Raw genomic sequence first — 21,512 nt, 5'->3', positions numbered from 1 at the left:
TAAAGCATTTTTGTAGTGTAATCACAGACATGGCTTCTCCTTCAAGGAAAGAGAAACATCTGAAGAATCTGGTCATCTTGTCAGTTATGAGTCCCGAAGCCAAGATTTCCAGTCTGTTCACATCCATCGCATGGTACTTCACAAATGCATTGCTTTGTTTTAGCATTTATTAATATGTTTTTCCCTGTGGCACTTTTTTTTTTTTTTGAGACATGCAGCTAGAGAGAAATAGAAATTAGAGGACTTGGGATACTTGCTGGATCCCTAACCGAAACCATCGACAACACAGGTGTCTGTCTCTGCTAAGCACCCTTGACTCATATTAGAGTTGATGAAGTAAAATAGGTGCTGGATATAGCTTGTCTGATCTCTCTCCTGAGATAAATCACACCTCAAAAGCACTTAGAAGTCTAAAATTGGTCAGATGAATCCAGGCTGTAAATGTCTTATGAGTGCATCATCATGGTCAAGTAGAAAGAGAAAAGTGTATTACTGTACCAGTGGCTCCCAAGATGACTATGGGCAACCTTCTGAGCTTCAGATGGTTATTTGCACCAGGTGATGCCTATATATTATATCTATAGCTACATGGCTAAAACCTCATAGAGAAAAGAAACCTCAGAGCTGTGTTTTCCTCTTCATAGACTCGGTGTCAAAACTGCTGGCCTCAAAACAGAGTTAGGGAGCTGCTGACCGAGCCATGGTGTGCCCAAGGCCATTAGCGCTGTGGAAATAACCATATTTGGTGGTTTGCTCCGCTTCAATGTAACCCTGACCCGTTCTTGTTGGTTTGGGGGTGTGCTATGCCTCTATTCAGATTCCCAATAACAAGACCAAAGGTGCTGCCAACTGTGGCTTTGAAAGCTGATGCCAGATATCAGGGTCCCACTTGGTTATAAAGCTGCAATCCCTCGGCACTCTTGCTGTGCAAAGTGCTCTTGGTTCTCACAGTCCTACCATCTGAAAAATTTAAGTTTATTCCAGAAACATTCAGAGCTGTCAAAAGGCCTGAGGAACATGCTGGAAAGTGGTAGCAGTCAGTTTAAGTGTAATATGTTGCCACAGTAAATCATTAATACGATTGGATAAAACTTTCAAATTACCACAGCTGCTGAATAATTATGGAAACAATGAGTTTGGGAAAAAAAAAAAAAATTAAAAAACTCCCCTGGGCTGGCCCTCTCTGTTGATAAGCGTGTTACAAATCTCCCTATTCGTCTGAGCAATGTGATTTTTAAAAATGCAAGAAAAAAGCTTACTAAATTTATATAGAGAAAACTTTGAGGTGCATGATCCATAGACTGTCCATGGATATGATATTCAGTCACAGCTTGACTACATCACATCCTTGTGTTATGCTTATTGTGACATATTTAATAGAGTTTTGTACTATAAGACTTAGCTGGTCATTTAGCAAACCTATTTGTCCAGGACTATCCTGATCCATTGAATATATCTGTTCCAGAAGATTGTATTTTCTAGAGAAAAACTGTTATCTGCAAAGTAACTATTAAATCTTGATTTGTATTTGCCATGATGTAAAAAGAGGTAGTGTTGTAAAAAGCTGTTTTCAGTACTTGTTTTGAAGAGGCAATATATACCAGGGGTATGTCACAGCTCTGGAAAGAAATCTTTGCATCGGAACGGTTTATTGCTTTTAGGAAAACACTTGTAGTAGGAGTAGGTAAATTAGCTGAGACAGAGCAATGTAAATTCAAGGAACATTCTGGTCTCTCGTGTTTGCTTTTAAGCATTGGGGGGGCACAAACCCTGTTTCCATTCAGAATTTTAGTTCTTCTCTTGTCAAGAAAAGTTAATAAAACAAGTACCTATAAAAATGCCCTAAGAAACTTTGGTCTCGTGGTGGCTTTCAGACAGCTGGATCTGAGACCTGTGAGAGACCTAGAGAAAGAGCTTTTGAGTAATTATTATAGCTGAGTTTCCAAACCAAAAAGCTTCAGCTAATAAGCATGAGCTTCGAAGTTATGGTTAAGGTCTTGTTGGATGGCAATACAGCAGTATGGGAAATTTTAGCCTTTTAAACATAATTATTTGATTATATAATAAAAGTTCCTGTTGCTTGTTTGGGCGTATTTTTAATAAACTCCCTGCTCATTTAGACTCGTGCAATCTTTGACATTTATCAGGATGGCACTTTTCTCTATCACATCTGAGAACAGTGACTTTGACAGCTCATTGGGAGAAAAATGTACTTCCATTACTAACTCTGATGCAGTTTGATATGTTCTCCAGAGACTTCCTTGAGCCTGCCTTTGTCCCCTCTACATTTCCCTGCTGCTTCAGGAACTCTTCACCTCTTAGAAAGCCTTTGTAAGTTGAATATACCTTCCTGACTCAAAGTCTCTCCTGCCTTCTTCCCTCCCCAACTTTTCTCAAAACTCAGATGAATATTACATTTCTTGCTTGTATATAGCTTTTACTTACTCCATCCGTTATTTACCTTACAGGAGGGTTTTTATTTTGCAACTATCAGTGGTTTTACAGTAAGCGTAGTACTGCCCTTGTGTATTTAGAATGTATTTCTAATGCTACTGTAGTGTATTCCCACATGTCTCTTTATTAACTAATACTATAGACCCAAAGATAAGCATAGCTGGGTTATTTATCAATAATACCATCAAATGATATGCCATGCGTTGTTATTGCAATCATTATTATCATGCGTGAAAGAGGAAAAAGTAGTAAAAACAAAGTTGCCAAAGGGAAACTCTAACAGCTCTGATAATTGGATTTGGACTCTTCAATGTTGTGTTTTTGCATGTGTAACCGCAAGAGTCAGGAAATGCCGAAGGAAAAGTTCCAGGAGTTTGTACAGTACCAGTGATGTGCTTTACATGTACAACTATCGTACTACATGAACACTCATGTCAAGCTACAAACTTAAACCAAATATGTATGAAAGGAGGTATTTGTTTGCAGTGATATTTAAGTCAACTCTAGGGACTCTAGCCAGCTTCATGTGGAGTCTGCCGTTGTGAATGCTGCTTTTGGAATTGATATGGTGACGTGCAAAGGAGTTTCTTTTCTACCTTTTGGCTCTTTTGGCTGCCTTCTTGAAGGCTACATTTGCTGTAATCAGGTTGTGACTGCAGTACGGCAGGTATTCCCAAACTAGTCAGATTAAAGCTGAGCACAAAAGAAGTGATGTGAGATGCACTGCAGGCAGCGAGTGTGTCTTAGCTTGCTGAGCTGCTTTTAGTTGCCGTTTTCAGTCCAAGGCAAAGCTCTCACTTATTTCTGTCCTGTATAAATCCAGGCTGGGTGGAGGGTAGAGACACTATATAACGCCCCTAAGGTGGCACAGGGCAGAAGAGCCCGTGTGTGCTCTGGGCAGTCAGCAGGTATGTGCTTCTGCAGGGGCTGAGGCTGCGGGGATGTCCCTGGTCCATGCAGATGGGCAAAGACTATTAGTAGGTGACCTTAGAAGAAGCTTTGGGTGCTGTGGGGACTCATGGAGGACACACGCAAACAAATCAGCTACTACGGTAAGAAATAAGGAGAACAAATTCAGAAGAAATGAGGCTTCATTAGGCCTGCTGTTCAGTGAGAAGTCTGTTTTTCATCGTGTTTTCCTCTTTATAATGAAGTGGTAAGGAAAACAAATGGCTAGTGCATGCATAGCCCACTAGACTATAAAATTCTGATCTTGGTATGAAAGGATTTGTTGCATCCCCAAAATTTTCTCTTTAGGTAGAACAGGTGGGACATATAAAACTAGTCTACAGAAAAACATTTTTTTCTTGTTGATAATTTCAATAAATAACATATTTTGGCCTCCAAACAGAAATCCTAGAATAGAGTTTTCTTGAAGACAACTCTAAAAATAATGGGAAGTATGTCCATTTTTTGGCTTCTGCTGCATATGGTTTTTCTCCTGTGTGCAAAGACTGGGTTTCTTTTGAGGAGAAGGGGAGTGGTGTTACATTTCCTTTCCTATACGTTGTGTCCTTATCCAGCTTTTGCTGAGATAGGCAGAGAAAATGTGTACAGATATTTAGGAACTACATTAATTAAGGCATGTTAAAACAATTGCTAAAACAACACTTCTCCAGTTCTGTTGGTTTTAATTAGTAGGCAGTAAGCATCAAGGCTGTTAACTGTTTTTTTTTTTTTTTTAATTTTCTGATTTAACTTTCCCACCAACACTAAGCAGAGGCATTAGTTCCTGGTGGGAATTATGCCCATGACAAGTTTAAGTCTAAACAAACCATATTTTGCTACACTTTTCTGTTTAATTGTGGCAAGAAGTCTCTGTGAGCGAAGCTGTGAGTCTCACCTTGTTTCTGCCAATATAAACGAAAACTAACCAGTGAGACTTTTCTCACACCTAAAACAAGCAAAACAAAAGCCTGGTCTCCTGAAGGTGCAAAAGCAAGCACTGGAAACTTCTGCTCATCTGGAGAACATTTCAGAATATGATGAGCAAGAAAAGTAGGGGCAAAATATTTTGCAGCTGTAGCTACAGCAAGAGCTGCCGCTGCCATTCCTGATTTTTGCTGTCTGTTGAGTGACCGTAAAAAGGCACTATTTTGATTACTGACATCAGGAATATCTTCATCTTGAGACTCATATGAAAGAAAACAAACCACACTTTCAGATAACTGCTTCCCATGTTATTTTAAGCATCTTCCTCTGCTGCTCTCGATTACAATCTCATCACTTCAAGTCTTTGCTGAGCATTTTAGAAGCCGGTGTCGGGGGTTTAAGGTGCTCTAGGCCATACCAGTCCATTTCCTCACAAACACCTCAGAGAAATTGGGAACACTTCCATGGCTCATTGCCATAATGATGACATTCAGTATAAGTTCCTGCTACTGAGGAGTATAGTAAAAACAATATAGCTTATTAAATGTCTATCAAGTTAAGTAATGTTTCTACTCTTTTGAACTGGGGAAAAATAGAAGGCCAGGAAGATACCTAGCAAGGCCCAATCTGAACTACTGAGGACTGAATCCCTTAAGCACTGGAAGGAATGAGTAATTTTATTAATAAAAACTCAGGATACTAATAGCCAGAGTCTGGCTTGAAAATAAGCCTGTCTTCCAGCAATTTATTAAGCGTCTACACATTTGCCATGGTATTCACAGAAACACAGGTTGGCAGCCATCCCTCTTAGGCCCAAATGGTTGGTTACCATTACATCTCACTTTGGCTGAAAGCCCATACTGGACCACAGGACCACATACGTTACTCCTAGCTTGTGCTTGGCTAAACTGTAGTTGTCAACACGGGTGTTCAGATGAAATACGCAGAAGGCAAAGTTCTGCAAGATGATGGCAGAACTCTCTCCTCTTTTGCTTGCTATGGAAAATAGTTATTTTTAATCTTGAGCATGTCAATGATGTGGTCTATAGCACTGTGTAGCCTGCAGTACCCTGTTGTGCCTCAGGAGGAAGAGAGAGCTGGGTGGGGAGGATTCCCCAGGTGGCCTTCCTCCTGGGGATGCTGATCTGACAACCTTTACGCCCTAGGGCTGAAGGGGCCATCAGTTAATGATTTATTAACACTTATTTTAGTATGGGCCCCTTTGTTAAAAGTTCTGTTTGCTGTCTGGGCAGTTCCTCTCTTAGCTGTGCTGCTGCAAGTTAGTATTTTTGTGGTAGAGGCGGGCAGTAGGCCTTCAGGAGTGTTAAGACAAACTTGCTGAGTGAGCCACAAGTCAAGAAAACTAGAAATCTACAATATACAAAGACATGTGTTTCTTCAACATGTGATCTGTAGCAGGGAAAGCGATCCTGGGGATAAAGAGTTTGTATTCAGACAGTATTCCAGCTGTCCAGACAATGTGTTAGCTGAATAAACCAGAGAGGAAAGACTGTCCTTGAGAACTGCATTTAGACCTGAGCTCTTTTTAGTGACTGCTTTGGCACAAAATTAGCCCAGAAATATAGTTCTTGCATCGTCTCTTGCTAGAGGAAATTATTCTTAGTGAGGTCTTGGCTCCTACTGCTAAGCTGTTTCTGGTTATCAACCGTTTTGATGGAAGCTAGTTTGGTTATATTTCCATTCTGCTCTGTTGTTTATGTTGTTTGTACAGATCTATATTTATCAGATGCAGAAAAGAAACTCAGCCTAGCAATATTTGCTAGTGTTGTAATGTTAATTACATTATGTATGGTGTCTGCAAACTTCCCTTGTGTTCCCTGAATGGTACCATTTTGCTTACAGAACCCCCAGCTACAGATGTGGTTATATAGGCAAAACTACCCTTCTAATGTAAAAATAGTCTCCCTTGCAACAAACTTTCCAATGAGAAAAGCCTTCTTGCCAATGTAAACAATATCTTTGCAAAGGGATTACTGCTCTTCTTGCCACAGCGATGAAATTTATAAGTCTTCAGCTGGTCTATAGGAGATGAAATTCTCTGCTGTGAGGTAATTCAGGGCTCTGACCCTCAAGCACGTGTTTACCTAGTGTACCTTTCTGCAGTCCTTTGGCTGTTTCATGTTATGCTGGAGAAGAATGGTGTTACCATGGGCCTTTCATAATCAAGCTAGTGGGACAGCAATTTGTACCACTTTATCTCCTGTCTTTGCTGGTTTACTGATACCCACATGTTTTAACCATGTTTGATGGTGTCTTATGGGCTGTCTGTATGTTGATTTAGACAAGACTTTGTAGAAACACCAACTCAGGTTTTTTCCCCTCCCCGTGGAAAAAGAGTGAACAAAAACCTGAGTGACTTAAAGAATTTGTGACATAATTGGAAAAGATACTCTTTAAAAATGTTACTATTAATCTAGTAGTCCTAGCAGAATCATAATTTTTCTTAAGACTCATGTTTCATTACAGTTACCTCTGCTTCTTCAAAGGAATGAATAGTCTTTTCTCTATCCCATTGCAATCAAATAAACTCCTATGCTTTCTGTCTCTCTTTGCCTTCACAGACTGGCCAGTCTGTCACGCACTGCTCTGCTGAGTACCTGCTCAGAGACAGTCTTCCTTTCAGAGGATTAGCAAAGTTGTATGAAATATGGGAACAGCCCAAGAAAGACATCTAGGGATAGCGCGAGAAAGCCCAAGCGACTTTTAGAAAGGTCAACAAAAATATTATCACCTTGGGTGCTGTTATTTTATAAGTAGTCTTTTGTTTAAAATTCAGTCTTTGGAGAAATGCTTGGTGTTTCTGCGCACCTTTCATATGTGAGTCTTAACTCTATGAGTACTGGTTACTTAAAGGATTTACAAACCTTCTACGAGGTGAACGATTTTATAGATGAGAAGCAGAGGCAGAGAGACTGTGGGCAACAAATCAGTGACAGAATGAAGAAAAGAAGTGAGGAACCTGTCTCCTGCACATTCTCCGGGTTTTATTTGTTTGGTTTTTTCCCTATATGGCAAAAATGAATGTTTTAAGTCCCTGCACCTCAGAAAGCACCTGATTCTCTAACTGTACATAAAAACGCTAATTCAGACCAAATGACACAACCCAGTTCATAGCTCCCTCTTTTTTTTTTTTTTGTTTTTTCTAAACTTGGATATCCCAGCTCCACATAGAGCTCTTTGGTTAGACACTCTAATTTTGTTGCGTGTGTGGGGGATAGTTGTGTGACTTTAATAAATAAAGATTGAAAGTGGAAACCCATTTGCCTTGATAATGCCAGGTAACCATTCAGCCTGAGGGAATAGGGGCTTAAAAAAACAACAACAAAAAAAAAACAAACAAAAAACCAAACAAAAAAACCAACAAAAAACCACACACCACAAAAACAAAACCCGAAACCCCATGCTAAGATGGTGACAGTGACTCACCAGCTAAGCAGAAATGATGGAGAAGTCAAGGCTGACAGTTAACACTCCCCAGAAAATGACCTTTGCTGCAGTTGTTAGCCCTTGGCTGAGAATAATAAAATAAAAAGCACAGTGATGTGTGCTTTTGTGAAGATGCAGCTGTCGTACTGATGCTTGCAGAGATCCAACATCATGCACAAAAGTGGCAGAGCTGCAAAGCCCTGACTCCAGCGGCAACTCCGTGTGCCAAAGCTTGCAAGATTCAGTGATGCTCCTCCCGCCAGAAAATGTTATTTTGTGGTTTGTAATTTGGCTCCTGGAGATACAGCAGTGTATCCAGATGCTGCTAAAAATATGGTCCTTCATTTTTCTTCTGGCAGGTTAGAGTACTAAAGAATATTTATAAGGTGTGTTTTTTCCTTTCCAGTTAAAATGTGCCACCCTTGAATTAAGAGGACAAGGTGTTTTACCCTGATGCTTAGTTTAGAATAATGTTGAATTTCCATCAGGCCTTGTACAGCTTGCTGAAAGCTTTCCTAAAAATAGGAATTATCTGAGGATTCCTTGCATCAGAGAGCTAATGGGTGGTTGAAAACTTGACATAAGAAATAAACTATAAATATGACATTTTTGTCACAGACCCAGTGATTTTTTTTTTTTTTTGGCGAAACCTCCTGTTGCCTAGTAGCTAGATAGTTTGCATCTGTTTTACTCCTGCTCTTTCAAAATTACTTGACAAAGCTACTTATTCTCCTTTACGGAAAATAGGTCTCACTGATACAACTTAAATTTCTTTGTATTGGTGGAATATATTGATATCCCTCTTCCCACCCAACTGCCAGTCGATGACTGCTAAGAAGAAATTAATCTATTGAGCTAAAACCTGTCAGTAAATTCAGCTCAGTGATGTTTACAGGTAACAGGCCACTAAATCACCACAGGATGATCATGATAAAGACAGAAATGGGTTCTTTAAAGCACTGTTTATTAAAGCTTTTGAAGTTATAGTGCCTTTCGGGTTGATCTCTGAAGGTCTGAATAGTGGTTAGAAATTCAGGAGATTTTTTTTTTGGTTCTTCCCCCCCTCAACACTTCAGGGCCTCCTTTGAATCCCATTGTGATCCATAGTATGAAAAAAAAAAAAAACACCTACTTGAAAAACCAGTCTCTAGTGGGACTTTCCAACAGAGATTACTGTGATTAAAAAATAACTTATTGATAATAGTTTATTAGTTTTTTTCATTTCTCAAGCCGTTTTCTCCGAGCAACCTAAAGCACTTATCTTTGCAATAACCATAATACACGATTTAAGCTGTTATCCTCTAAACTGAATGAGAACGTAGAATTCAGTAAGTCAGAGGAGATTTAATTTTTGTTTTGTTGAGGTAGGATTGTTGCGTGTGCGAAAGCTCTCAGTGTTACAAACAGAAGATGATTAGATTCCTGAGGGGCATGGTTAATCTGCAGTTGTATTCATTTGTAAAACAGAAATAAATGTCAAGTCTTGTACGCTAAAAGGGACATAGGGCCTTCATAATGGGACAAAAAATAATAAACCTTGCAGCTTGCTAATAACTTAGTTTGTATGCTTAAACAAGGCAACAAGGATACTTTTACATGCAGTGCCCCTGTAAGACATTAATGAACTTACACATACAAAACACTTTATATACTTCTTCTATTGTCAAGTTCTTAAAATTATATATTAGTGAAAGCGATGTGTGAAGTACTAATACTAATAAAACATTATACTGAATGTCCCACTGTGCAGTACAAGGCAGGTGACATAATTCACTGATTAATATATTGATATTAGTACATAAAAGAATGCATTTCAGTTCAGGTTGTTCTGAGAATTGTTTTCCCAAGATGAGATTTCTGGTATCTGTCATTTCTTCATCTTACCAGACAAAAATACTTAGTATGATACTTTGCTTTTTTGAAAGGGCTGCCTGGGTTTTGCAATAAGATGTATTAGATTTTCATCTTTGTTTCTGCTGTGCAAGTTTATGGTGTTCTCTGTTTCTTTAGTATGACCTCTTAGAGAAAGAACCCTAATAAAAAAATAGGTGTTTAACTGCATGATCTGTATTTGAGCCTCTGAAGAAATGTTAGGAAGGAGATGGCAACAGATTGTAGGAGAAAAGAAAATTTCCCAGCCTCTTACTTCGTGTGCAAATCTCTTAGTCCTGAGGTATTGAAGGTGCCTTCTAAGATGTGAATGCCTCATCTCAGACCTCCTGGCTTGGATTTTCCCTGGTGCAGAGCATTCAAATGTGTTCTAACTTAGGAAATACTAAGAAATTGGACCTCGGCCCAAATTTTCAAGCAAGACCTCTAATTCAGCAACTGTTTGACAAAGTTTTTTTGAGATATCTGTGCCAGCTTCTCTAAAGTACCGGACACAACACAGCTAAGTGAGAGTGGCGGAGGAGAGGTGGATGCTCTTCTAATGACTGGTGTTCCTGCCTGGTCACCCAAAAAGTGAGACGCAATGTATGTTTGAAAATGAGGACAGAAAACCTAAGCATAGGTAGACTGACTGTAAGTACCTACAATTGTTTGGTTCCCCCCCCCCGGCCTTGAATTTTTGAGATCTGTATCCCAGCCACCTTATTCACTAGCAGCTGATGTTTGGGTTATCCACAAGCAGAAAACTGATCGCACGCTAAATAATTTTTGGAGTGAAATACTAACACAATTGCTTTCAATGGCAAAATTCCCACTGACTTCTGTGTGGGCAGAAATGTGCCTCATGCATTAATTCTGCTTTCCTTTGAGTGCGTTACTGCTTCTCTATGCTACCATCTTAGGCAATAATTTGTTCCAGCTTTAAATGACCATGGAGAAGCTTTTTACAGCAAATTTAAAGGTTGACTGAGGCTCGGAATTTTAACTCTATGACTTTCCATTACTTCAGCCGTCCTATTATATACAGCATACCATGTGTCTAGAACGAAATGCAACCTACCTAGTGTCGGGTCATACTCCCAGATGAACCGTTTTGTCAGGAAGCGTACAACGAGTGCTGGAGAAACAAAAAGACGCCAGGTGAGATGCACAAGCTACCAACTCAACATCAGCCAACAACAACTTTAAAGTTTTCCCAGAAAACTTTTCTGTGTGAATGGGCATGTAGCAGCTCCCCTGAACTGTGAGCAGAATTCAGCTTTGCTTCTTGGGGCAGTCAAGACCTGTCACTGTTTGTGGCCCACTTTACACTTTTGGAGGGGGGAAACAAAATGAAAACAAACCCAAATACTCTTGACAGCATTATTCATTTACCTATGCAACAACGCAGGACAAAGAATAGCAAGAGATTTTCAGTGGTAGTCTCTTTTTTTCACCACTTACATATTTTTTGTGTCACAATAGCTTCTACTATTAAAAAGCCCAAACAACCCTATTTACAGTGCTACGAGCAGATCACCTTTGAAAAAACCCACTATTTTGGATGCTTTAGATTCCCCATAACCAGTGGAAAAAGGGTTGGCAGTTTTTCAACAAGGATGCTCTGAAGCTTCAAAACTAGGGGTGTTCAAAATAATTTAATTCTTTAAAACTTTCCCTTCACATTTTAAACCTTGGAAGATAAATATATAATTGGCTAAATAGCTTTGTTCTGTATTTTGGCATGCCTTCCTTGCAACAGTTTATCTTCCATGTTTTGCCTACTTGTCACTTGAAGCAATCCGTTATAATATTTTAAACCAATGTTCAACAAATGCTATTAATAAATTTGCAGAAGTAGAAATAATGCTTTAGACTTTGGAGCACCGCATAACTAGTTCTCAGTTTCAGTTTGAGCTAAGATCTTGCTACTTATGTTCTTATATTTATTTTTTTCTAACCCTCCACACCCTATAAAAACAATTCATAAAGGCTTTGTCAGGATATTGATTATGTTATAATTTAAAACCAAGCAGTGCTTTGAATTTCTAGTGGTGTTAACAGAGTCCAACACTGCGAACTATTCAGAATCCTTTCTGCATTTCCAAAATGGAGCTAGAGCTATCACTGCGTTAGCTATGATTGCAGTGATTTCAGCCGGAGGAAAATTTTCCTTCTTGCCAGCCCTACAGGATTGTTCTGTTCTTCTTTCAGTTGCAGACAGACAGTAAAAGGTGACAGCTAAACCCAGTTCTGATCCTTTTCAAAATTAAAGTGATGAGTGCCCCCATCCCAGATTACTGTGCCCAAGAGTGGGACAAGGCAACGCTCTGCAGAATAAATATATAAAACAAGCTTTGCTTAATCAGAAGCTATTTTTTAAATACAATCAGAACATTAGTTTTCAGGAAAATTTAACTATGCCTCACACTTGGAAGGGTAGTAATAAGCTGATCCTAAGGAAATGAGATCACTGTGCAAGAAGCAATTTTAAATCGGTGTTATTTTAAGTTTCTATTTTCCTTAGGAAATCCTACTTTTTTTTTTTTAGCCTTTGCAGAAATGCTCTCCTTAGCCCTCAGAGTGAATGTGGTATTTCTTAGCCAAAGTAACTTTTCAAGTTGTAGTCCTGATGCAGATGTCATTATACTACAAGAAGATGTTTGTGCAGCTTATTTTCCATCCATGATGATGTCTGCACCAGGACTTTTTTCATAGAAACATAGAATAGTTTGGGTTGGAAGGGACCTTTAAAGGTCATCTAGTCCAACCCCACTGCTGCAATGAGCAGGGACATCTTCAACTAGACCGGGTTGCTCAGAGCCCTGTCCAACCTGACCTCGAGTGTTTCCAGGCATGGGGCATCTGCCACCTCTCTGAGCAACCTGGTCCAGTGTGTCATCACCCTCATTGTAAAAATTTCTTCTTTATATCTGTTCTAAATCTACCCTCTTTTAGTTTAAAACCATTACCCCTCATCCTATTGCAACAGGCCCTGCTGGAAAGTTTGTCCCCGTCTTTCCCGTAGGCCCCCTTTAAGTACTGAAAGGCCACAATAATTTTTACCGGAGCCTTCTCTTCTCCAGGCTGAAAAACCCCAACTCTTTCAGCCTGTCCTCATAGGAGTGGTGTTCTGTCCCTCTGATCATTTTTGCAGCCCTCTTCTGGACTCAGTCCAACAGGTCCACATCTTTCCTGTACTGAGGACTCTAGAGCTGGACGCAGTACTCCAGGTCAGGTCTTGCCAGAATAGAGGGGCAGAATCACCTCCCTCGACTTGCTGGCCATGCTTCTTCTGATGCAGCCCAGGATTCAGTTGGCTTTCTGGGCTGCGAGCACACAGTGCAGGCTCACGTTCAGCTTTTGATCCACCAATTTATCATTTTTATTCCAGTCAGATAGGAATCATTTAACCCAACTTTAGCCATATGAAGAAGTTTTAGCTAAATATCTAGTCTCCCACTATAGTTAGTGGAAAGACAGAGGGGCATTTATAGGATAAAAGTCATCAAGCTTGAGATAATTTGATGACCTTTAATGGTCCCTTCTAACCCAAACCATTCTATGATGTTTCCACTTGTGTTATCTATCTCTAGAAAATGTATTACATGGTTTATTTGTATGACAAAACTAGACTAATTCTATAAGATTTATAAAGCCAAAGTAAATTCCCCACATCTTACCTCAGCTGGAATAGTTTAAATGTTTCGATGTTTCAAAAGTTTGGTCATGACTCTTCTCCAATTGCTAGTAATAGGTTCTCTAATTGCTAGTAAAATACACCACATTCTTTTTTTTTTTTTTTTTTTTCCATTTTGACTGGGGAAATGATGTAGGGTAAAAGTTCTCCTGACATGCTTTCAGAAGACTCCTTACCATCATCTTTTTCAAGAACAGATTTTAAAAATGCCGCCTTCTTTCACAGCCGTACTCTGAGGCAGAAGCAGTGATGTGCTACTTGTGTTGCAGTGCCTTACCCTATGCCTGGACCTGGAGTAGCTAATGAAGAGCAGGAGAAAAAAGGCAGAAGAGAGCTGGGGAGCCTGTCTGACTATTTTCATATTTAAACATGGTCCACTTACTTAGTTATGACAACCTTGTACTTGTAGATGGAAATTGCTGGAGAGGAGGGTCAAAGTGATGAAGGGGACTGGAAGAAAGTCTGTCAAGCACCAGTGTCTGAGAGAGGCAAGAGAGAGAAGCAGCAGCTCTGAAGGAAAAGAGGGAGAAGAGCTGATTTTGGAGGAAGCCCAAATGGAGGTGAGAAGGTGAAAAGCAATAAGAAGGAAAGGTAGAACTGGATTGCAGCAGCTGAGATGAAGCTGGGAGAAGAGGCGTGCAGCTATGTACATGCAATGAAATGGTACAGGCACTGAGTGCTACAGAAGTGAAGAATTAGAGATCAAAGACATGAGCGCTGGTGAGGAGGGGAAAAAGTAGGTTGTATTCATCTCCAGCAGGGAGGCCTGTATGCAGAAATAACAAACATTCGCATACACAGCTGGGAGATGAAGAAAGGAAAGGAAGGGTGGGAGGTGGCTGCCACGCATAGGCCAGATGGCACTTAGTCTCCCTCGCTGGCAGGGTCAGCAGGGAGCACAGCAAGCCCAGCGAGTTGCTTGCTTGGCGCTGCCGGTAATAAAGTACTTGCATAAGATTTGCTTGGGCCTGGTGAAGGGAAGAAAATGCCACCTCAGCACAGCCCCAGGTGAGTGGGGAAGTGTCACTTCAGAGCTGTGTGCTCCGTGCCAGTCCTGGTGGCATGCACACTCTGGGCCATGCGGAGCTGCTGTTCCTGCAGGACTGGCTCTGCTCTGCCTTCCTGCTTCTGGCCTGGCCGATTCCCTCAAAATACTCCTGCTCTCCTTCCTGGCACATCCTATGGAGCTTTTTGTCACAGCCCATCCTACGGAGCTCTTCACTTCCACGCATTTTTACAAGGCTGAAGATTAGCAGCTGCATTTCACAGGTGGAGAACGTGAGATGCTCCTGATCCAGTGTCTGTCCTGCTTATAACTAGTGCAAACTGTGTTGGATGGGAAATGTCTTCACTTTTGCCTCATTAGGGGTGCTTAGCAGAAGAGCCCCTGACATCCAGTTGAGTATTATAAAACAATGTATGTGACTTTGCTATCTGATTTGACTGAAAATAGTCAATGAGAGGAGAGCTGGGGAGGGCATCCAAGCGCTTGGGCTCGGTCAGTCCAGAGGCCAGCTTGCTGGTTCTCGCCACCTGGCCTAGCAATGATCCCCTTAGAGCAGGGATATTACTGTGGAGCCATTTTGTTTATGTTCAGCTCGCTCTCTGCCAGATTACATCACTTTTTTAGTGAAATGACTTCTGCCAGCAGAAGAATCAGAAGCGAGGACATTAGGAATTCACTACGCTTAGAGCTGTAGCACTCAGATTTCTGCCACTGGCATAAATGATGCTTTGGGTAAAGCAATAAAACTTCTCTGTGTCCTTAGCAATGCTGCATAGAAAGAGTTGAGATGGGCATTACTTCCTTCTCACCTTAGCAAAAGCGTCTGCACCCTGTTTGACCCGTCAGCCTTAATCAGACATGTTTAACTCTAATGCTAAGAATGAGCCAAAAATAACCCAATACACTAAAAAAGTAAAAATAATCCAAATGCTGGGGTTTTATTCAAAATAATATTGAGGTTGAGAATGTCTGAAATGCATTATTTTCTGATTAAATTAGGTGACTAATTCCAATGTTCATATTAAAATGACCATTTCCAGTGCTTAACATCAAGGATGATGAAATGCATTTTGAAGCAGGCAAGATTCAGATCCATGCAGTACCAAACAGGAGTGAATTTCATGGTCCTCCATTGAGACTAGTCCAGGCTCTTCCCTGAACGCTTACTGCTTGTGAAATACAGGAACTTGCAGGCTTGGAAGGAAAGAATCTCCAACAAACTGCAATCTGGATTCCCACTGTGTTTTTCGGAGACATGACCATTACCTAAGGGAATTGATGTAATGTCCCAGCAAAGGAAGAATAGACTCATGTCTCTTTCTGCCTTTCCTTACACCCACACTTCCAAGTCAGCTGTTTTGTACAGGGTTTAAATTAGGGTAGAACTTGGCCCAGGACTTTCATTCACTCATGTTTAAACCTTCTGCCTTAGAAGTTATTCTTGGAGAAGAAACTTGACTATCTGTCAAATACATTTGCAGTATAACTCCACTGAAGACAATGAAGTTCTATCAGGAATTAACTTGGCATATACACTGAGATTATTAACCACATAATTAATCATTTTCTTTGGGACTTGTGTGACTGAGTCCCTTACTCAGCTTTAAAAATCTCAGTCCGTATCTTTTGGAACTTTTTTTTTTTTGTGGTGTTTTGCGTCTTGCTTTACATCTTTGTTTGGATTTAGTAACATTTAAATGCTTTAGCTAAATTTACAATCTGCCTGAATACATATCTTCATGAATTTGTTATCGTTCCAGCTAATACAAGCTGAACTTTTGGGGAAAGAATGGAAGCAAGGTTTTATATGAAAAACATCCCCCTTCCCCAAAAGCTACAGAGTTCAAAGTTATCCTAAGAAAAATAACGGTTCTCCACAGTGAAATAACTGTATGATGACTCTTTTATGCCATGAGGATTTTCAGCTATAAAACTGATCTGAAAGTAGTCCCATTATTTAACTTATCAACAAGTTCATTCCTGGTGCCATGATGATGTGTCATCACTAAACCATACTTGGCAGGAGACACCAGCGTGGTTAAACCCAGAGGTTATAATGATCAAAAGGCACTTTCGCAAATGAAGCATTTCATTTTTTCAAAACGTGTGTTTTTGTTAGGGAGTTCATCCCCCATTCACCCTCTCAGAGGCCCCTCATGTATTCGAATTTCAGTCCCCGTGGAGCATGTGGCGAGCTCCAGCCCGCAGGATGGCGGTGCCACGGCCTTCTGGCATGCGATGTGCTGCCTCCTTAAGCAGCTCCGTGCCCAGCTCTGGGAAGTAATGGTTTGTTTTAAAGGCACTGCCATGAGAACTTAATTTGCTCCTGAAAGCAGCGGTCATTTGAAGGTGTCTGTCTGTGTGTGTGAGGGGGAAAGTATGAGCTTATAATGCAGAGTGCGTCATAGTACATCACGGATGCAACTGTGCGGTCATTGCTTCTGGCTCTGCATCCGTGGGCCTGGGTTTGACTCAGTTTTGACGGTATCTCCGGCAATCCAGTGATGGGGGGACATGAGTGGTGGGTGAGACATCAACAGGAGGATGTCTCTGCCTTCCCTCCTTTCTTGCTTTGTTCGCTGTGGTCACTTCTGACGTTGAGACCTAATGTGCTTGTAGTAAACTAGAAGGTAAATTTAATGGAGCAAAATGAGATCGGTGGGGGGAAAGGAAGAACTGTACCAAGTATAAAAACGGTCTGTTTTACACTGACTTGCTGTCTCAAACTCTGCATATTTTATGCATGTTTTAATCACTGTCTTAAGCAGTGAACTGTTCAGAGAACTTACTGCGTATGCTTGTGCTTTTTTCTGTAACAGCGCGGTGAGGTTCTCCACTGGCTGGCAGTATAAATACAAAAAGTATATATACTTTCATACATAAATATAAATTTAACATAAATATCAAAAGTAGCTATACTTTTTAATATACTTATATATACTGTATAGCAGTATATATATATGACAGTGTATATAAGCAGCATATATATATATAACAGTATATATATGTGTGTGTATATATACTGTATAATAGTAAATACAGACTAGGATTGAACAGTTATGTGAAGAAATGTGTTGCTCTTGCCTTTCAGGAGGTTACGTTGCTTAGTGTAACGTAAGCCTTTTTTCTTCAGTGGTAATGATGTGGGCATCAGTTCTGAGGACCCAAATCTGAACATCAAAAATGGTTCAAATGTCTTTTTGTTCTGGTGGGGTAGAAAGGGACTGGAATACCTGTCTCAAATCTCTATCTTAATCCCCACAGCAGGATAATGGACTAAACCAACATCCCGTGTTCAAGTATTTCTAAAACACTAACGTACTTTCAAATGTAAAAACTAAGCACAATTAAGGAATGAAGTAAAGAATAGCTTGTGCTTTTATCAGAGCATGCACATAAGTTTACTTCTGCCACCGCTGAAAATAAAGGGAGAATCATTGACTTCGGTGCAATAAAACTAATGCTTGCGGGCGCTCATGAAACGGAAAGGTAAGCCATCCTTTTCCTGACTTGCACAAGGGTAACTGCGCTACCTATGTTCACGCCTATTTCCAGGGTGACTTTTTACCCTGTGCTCTGCTCCCTGTGTGTTCCTGCTCTCTTGCTCACCAACCAGACCACGCGTGGGCTGCCCAGGCTTAGGGGCGCTACCTGCCCAGGCACGGGGTCTTGTGGCTGCTCCAGCTCTTCTGCAACATCTAGCTATGCCCGGTCCTGCTTTCGTAGGCTTGCAGCTTTCGCACAAATGGAGTCCAGCGTTAGGGAATTGTCAGTATCTCCCTTCACATACAGAGATGTCTGGCTCCCAGGTTAGAGGCCAAATTTGCCACTATCGGGGACTGGGGAGAAAGCAACCTTGGCACAGGCGTGTTAGCAGAATGAAGGGCAGTATCCTTATTCAGCACTTGAATACGGAAACTACAGGAGTCGTTTGTCAAAATCTTTGATCATAACCACAACCTAATGTTAATGGCAGGAAGTGTTTCTTGTCTTGCTTCTGGCGTGGTAATTTCACAATAAAAGAACCTCTCCGTATATTCATCTGGAATAGTCTACTGTGAATTTCACAAAATACACAGTACAGCAGTCACTCATCCCATCACCACTGAACAGGAGGATTTTTGCAGTAATACTCTGCCTATTGCCGTCAGTGCTTGGAGGCATTTTTTTTTTTACAACGGTTGCTGCATATGGAATAAAAGCAGGAGACTTAATTTATATTATGTTATCCCATTCCATAATATATTGTTCCAATATAAGGTTGTTTATTTCACAGGTCTCCTCTCCTATAAAAGATAAATGATCAGACTGGTGCGTCTAATGGTTTTGATCATTTTAGGAATGTAGTGTGTAATACCCATACTTCTACCATTTCTCCTTTCTTGACTTCGTTGTATAACTTGTTATGTCGCCCCTTCGTGAAGACTAAACTTTCTGGCGCGCTATTACTAACACACATGGTTTTCCAAAACATAGTTAATGGTTAACACCTCCAGATGTTTGCGTGTCTGAGAGAGAGTATATTTGTGATGGGGCTGTAGAGCAAGTCTTAAGGATGAAATCACACAAATAACTGGTGCTTTTCTAGATGAGTGACACAGGTAAGGATTGAGTTTGCACGCCGTTTTGAAAGACATTGGGCAAAGTAAAGTAGACTAGGTTTCTCAGCATAAAACTTTGACATAATCCCCACCCCCCCCCAACTCAAGGTGAAAAATAAGAAAGTTTGATTTCTTGGAGGAAAAAATTGACCAAAAAAAAGAAAAAAAAAAAAAGAAAATATTTTCAGAAGAAAGAAGGGGTGGAAAGCTTTTTTCTTTAAAAATTCAGTACTTCTTTGAGACAATGGCAAGATGACAAAATTTCCAGGGGGCTGTAGCTTTTTGGTATTTTTTTTTCCTTACATTTCTCACAGTGTTGACTTTAAAAAACATCCCACTCTCTTCTTTTGGTCAAATTAGTTTGTAATCTTTAAAAAGGGAAAAGAAAGAAAGGAAATAAAGGAGGGAATTCTCTAATATTTAGATGGCAGAATGATTTTCTGCTTACTGTCAAAGCATTTTTGTATGAATGAATTTTTGTTGGAAAATGCACTTTGAACAGAAAGGCTAGTTTTTTTTGATTTGTCTTTCAAAGGAAATGCCTGAACACCTCACCATTTGTTTTCAAAGAACCTGTAATTTAGGAAATGCAGATTTAAAACAAACCAACCAACCTGAGCCTCCACTTCAGTCTTTTATTCACTGAAGTGTTATTTTGTCTTGCACTGGAGAAAAGTGGGGGACTAAGTTGTGGGGGGTTTCTTAACCAGAGGCCGCTGTTACAGGGAGATGGCAAAGATGCGCTTTCTTGGCCATAGCATCCACCAGCTACTCAACTTTGAAGCTGATTTCGCTCTGCTGGTGCTAAGCCTGGCTAAAGGAGCAGGCAACGGGAGTTACCTGAGTGGCACTCCTGGCAGGAAGGGCTGGCCGGCCATTTTGGAGATGCCTTGAGCTGCTCCTAGGGCAGTGTGGAGCTGCTGCCTCATTCCCTGCAAGTGCAGAGGGAGCCGTGTGCACGGAAGGAAGCAGTGGCTAGTGCAGGAGTGGGTATGTGGGGTTTTTTTGTTTTGTTTTGGTTGGTTGTTGGTTTGTGTGCCTCTTTTTTTTTTTTTTTTTTTTTTAAGGCTCTCCTTCAGCTCCTGCTCTGATCCCTGCTCTCTCTCCCTTCCCATGCTCAGAAGGCAAGAGATGAAGAGGTGGAACTGGAAGAAAGGGGAGAGAAGTGAAGTTGCCTTATTAGAGAAGGTCCGCGTGTTCTGGGAGAGTGCGGTCCTCTCCCACTGGAGAGCGGACCCCTTTCCCTGGGAGCAGGGGAGGAAGCGCGGTCTCATGCCCAAAGGAGATGAAGAAATTTTTCCAACGAAGTGAAAGGCCAGCTCTGTGTGAATCCTTGCTCAGGGTAGGGACTAGTCTACAAGGCCCAGCTGTTCTGCAAGAGCATCCTGCCTGCCAGCAGCAACCTGGCCATAAATCTTTACCCCTGCCTAAGGGGGTGGCTGCTGGTAAGGGGCTCGGCCAACTAAATTGCCTCATGCGAGGGTTAGTGCTTGGTAGGTTGGGGGGGCAGGCTGGTACTTCACAATCCTACTGACTGCTGTTCTTGCCAGGAGCAAAAGACATTTTGTTTCACGTGGTCTGTCCTGGTCTGACAAACCCGTTTGGAAAAGGTGCAGCATGCTCTTTTGATGTTAGGCTGAAGACTTGGTGTAACTATAAATGCTTAAAAATAGGGTTTTACTCAGGCCCTGGTGAGTCAGCCTGAGTGAGAGGATGGTTAGCGTACTGTGAGCAAGGCCACTGGCATTAATGCTGGATCACTGCCTGTATTTGTAACCTTCACGATGGCAAAAAGCACCTCTGTGAAAGTGCCTTGCTGTGCTACTGCTTCACTAAGTCCGTACAGATCAGCACAAATGGTAACTAGAAATGGCATAAAGTGTACCTTCTTCTCTCATTTGCCTCAAACCCAGTGATATAAAGGGATGCAGAGCTCCCTATTTCATTTTGGTAGACAGTGCTGGCTGCTTCTGTGTGGTCAGAGTCTGAACAGACTATCTATCACTCTCCTCTCCTCAGCCTGACTGTAATAATTTTCTCGTCTTATTTTAAGTCCCTGTATACTTTATCAGATGAGACTACAGCTCGCATCAGATGAAAAACAAGCTGTTCCCTGGCTTTTCCTGTGGTATACTTCATTTCTCTTACGTGCACACCCTGGGTTTGGCTCCATGGAAATGTCAGATAACCTGGAAAAACTCTACATGGTGATTACAATCCAGCTGGAGTAGGATATACAGGAAAATCTTGAAAGATCGTATGTCCTGTGCAATTTCCAGCTTTCTGTGACAAAGGAGCTTCATACCAGTCCTATTGACTGACTTGTGGCTCATCAATCAATAGATGCGTGCCTGTACGGTGCCTGTGTCACACGGAAATGAAGAATTAGGTGAACGCAATACATTGAAAACTGACTCATGGTTTTTTCATGATCCTTTTTTTTTTTGTAAGCCTGATGACATAAGCATTGATAAATGTTACATCTTTTTAATACAGTGCACAATACAATATTTATGGGAACCCATTCTTTCCAAATTGTGCTATTAGCTGATTTTGCATTGCA

The 21,512-nt window shown here is 40.9% G+C and overlaps 1 protein-coding gene across 6 annotated transcripts in view; it reads right to left on the bottom strand.

Moving 5' to 3' along the window:
* Nucleotides 1-21,512, bottom strand: part of RERG (RAS like estrogen regulated growth inhibitor) — a 109,877-nt gene that overhangs the window by 6,754 nt on the left and 81,611 nt on the right. For all 6 annotated transcript variants that reach the window (XM_054205985.1, XM_054206031.1, XM_054205994.1 and 3 more), the window contains exon 3: nt 10,724-10,780. In XM_054205985.1, the coding sequence (XP_054061960.1) occupies nt 10,724-10,780 (57 nt within the window). The remainder of the gene's footprint in view (nt 1-10,723; nt 10,781-21,512) is intronic.

This window comes from Rissa tridactyla, chromosome 1 (genome assembly GCF_028500815.1).
Source record: "Rissa tridactyla isolate bRisTri1 chromosome 1, bRisTri1.patW.cur.20221130, whole genome shotgun sequence".
NCBI lineage: Eukaryota > Metazoa > Chordata > Aves > Charadriiformes > Laridae > Rissa > Rissa tridactyla.
This window is presented reverse-complemented; position numbering and strand designations above follow the sequence as displayed.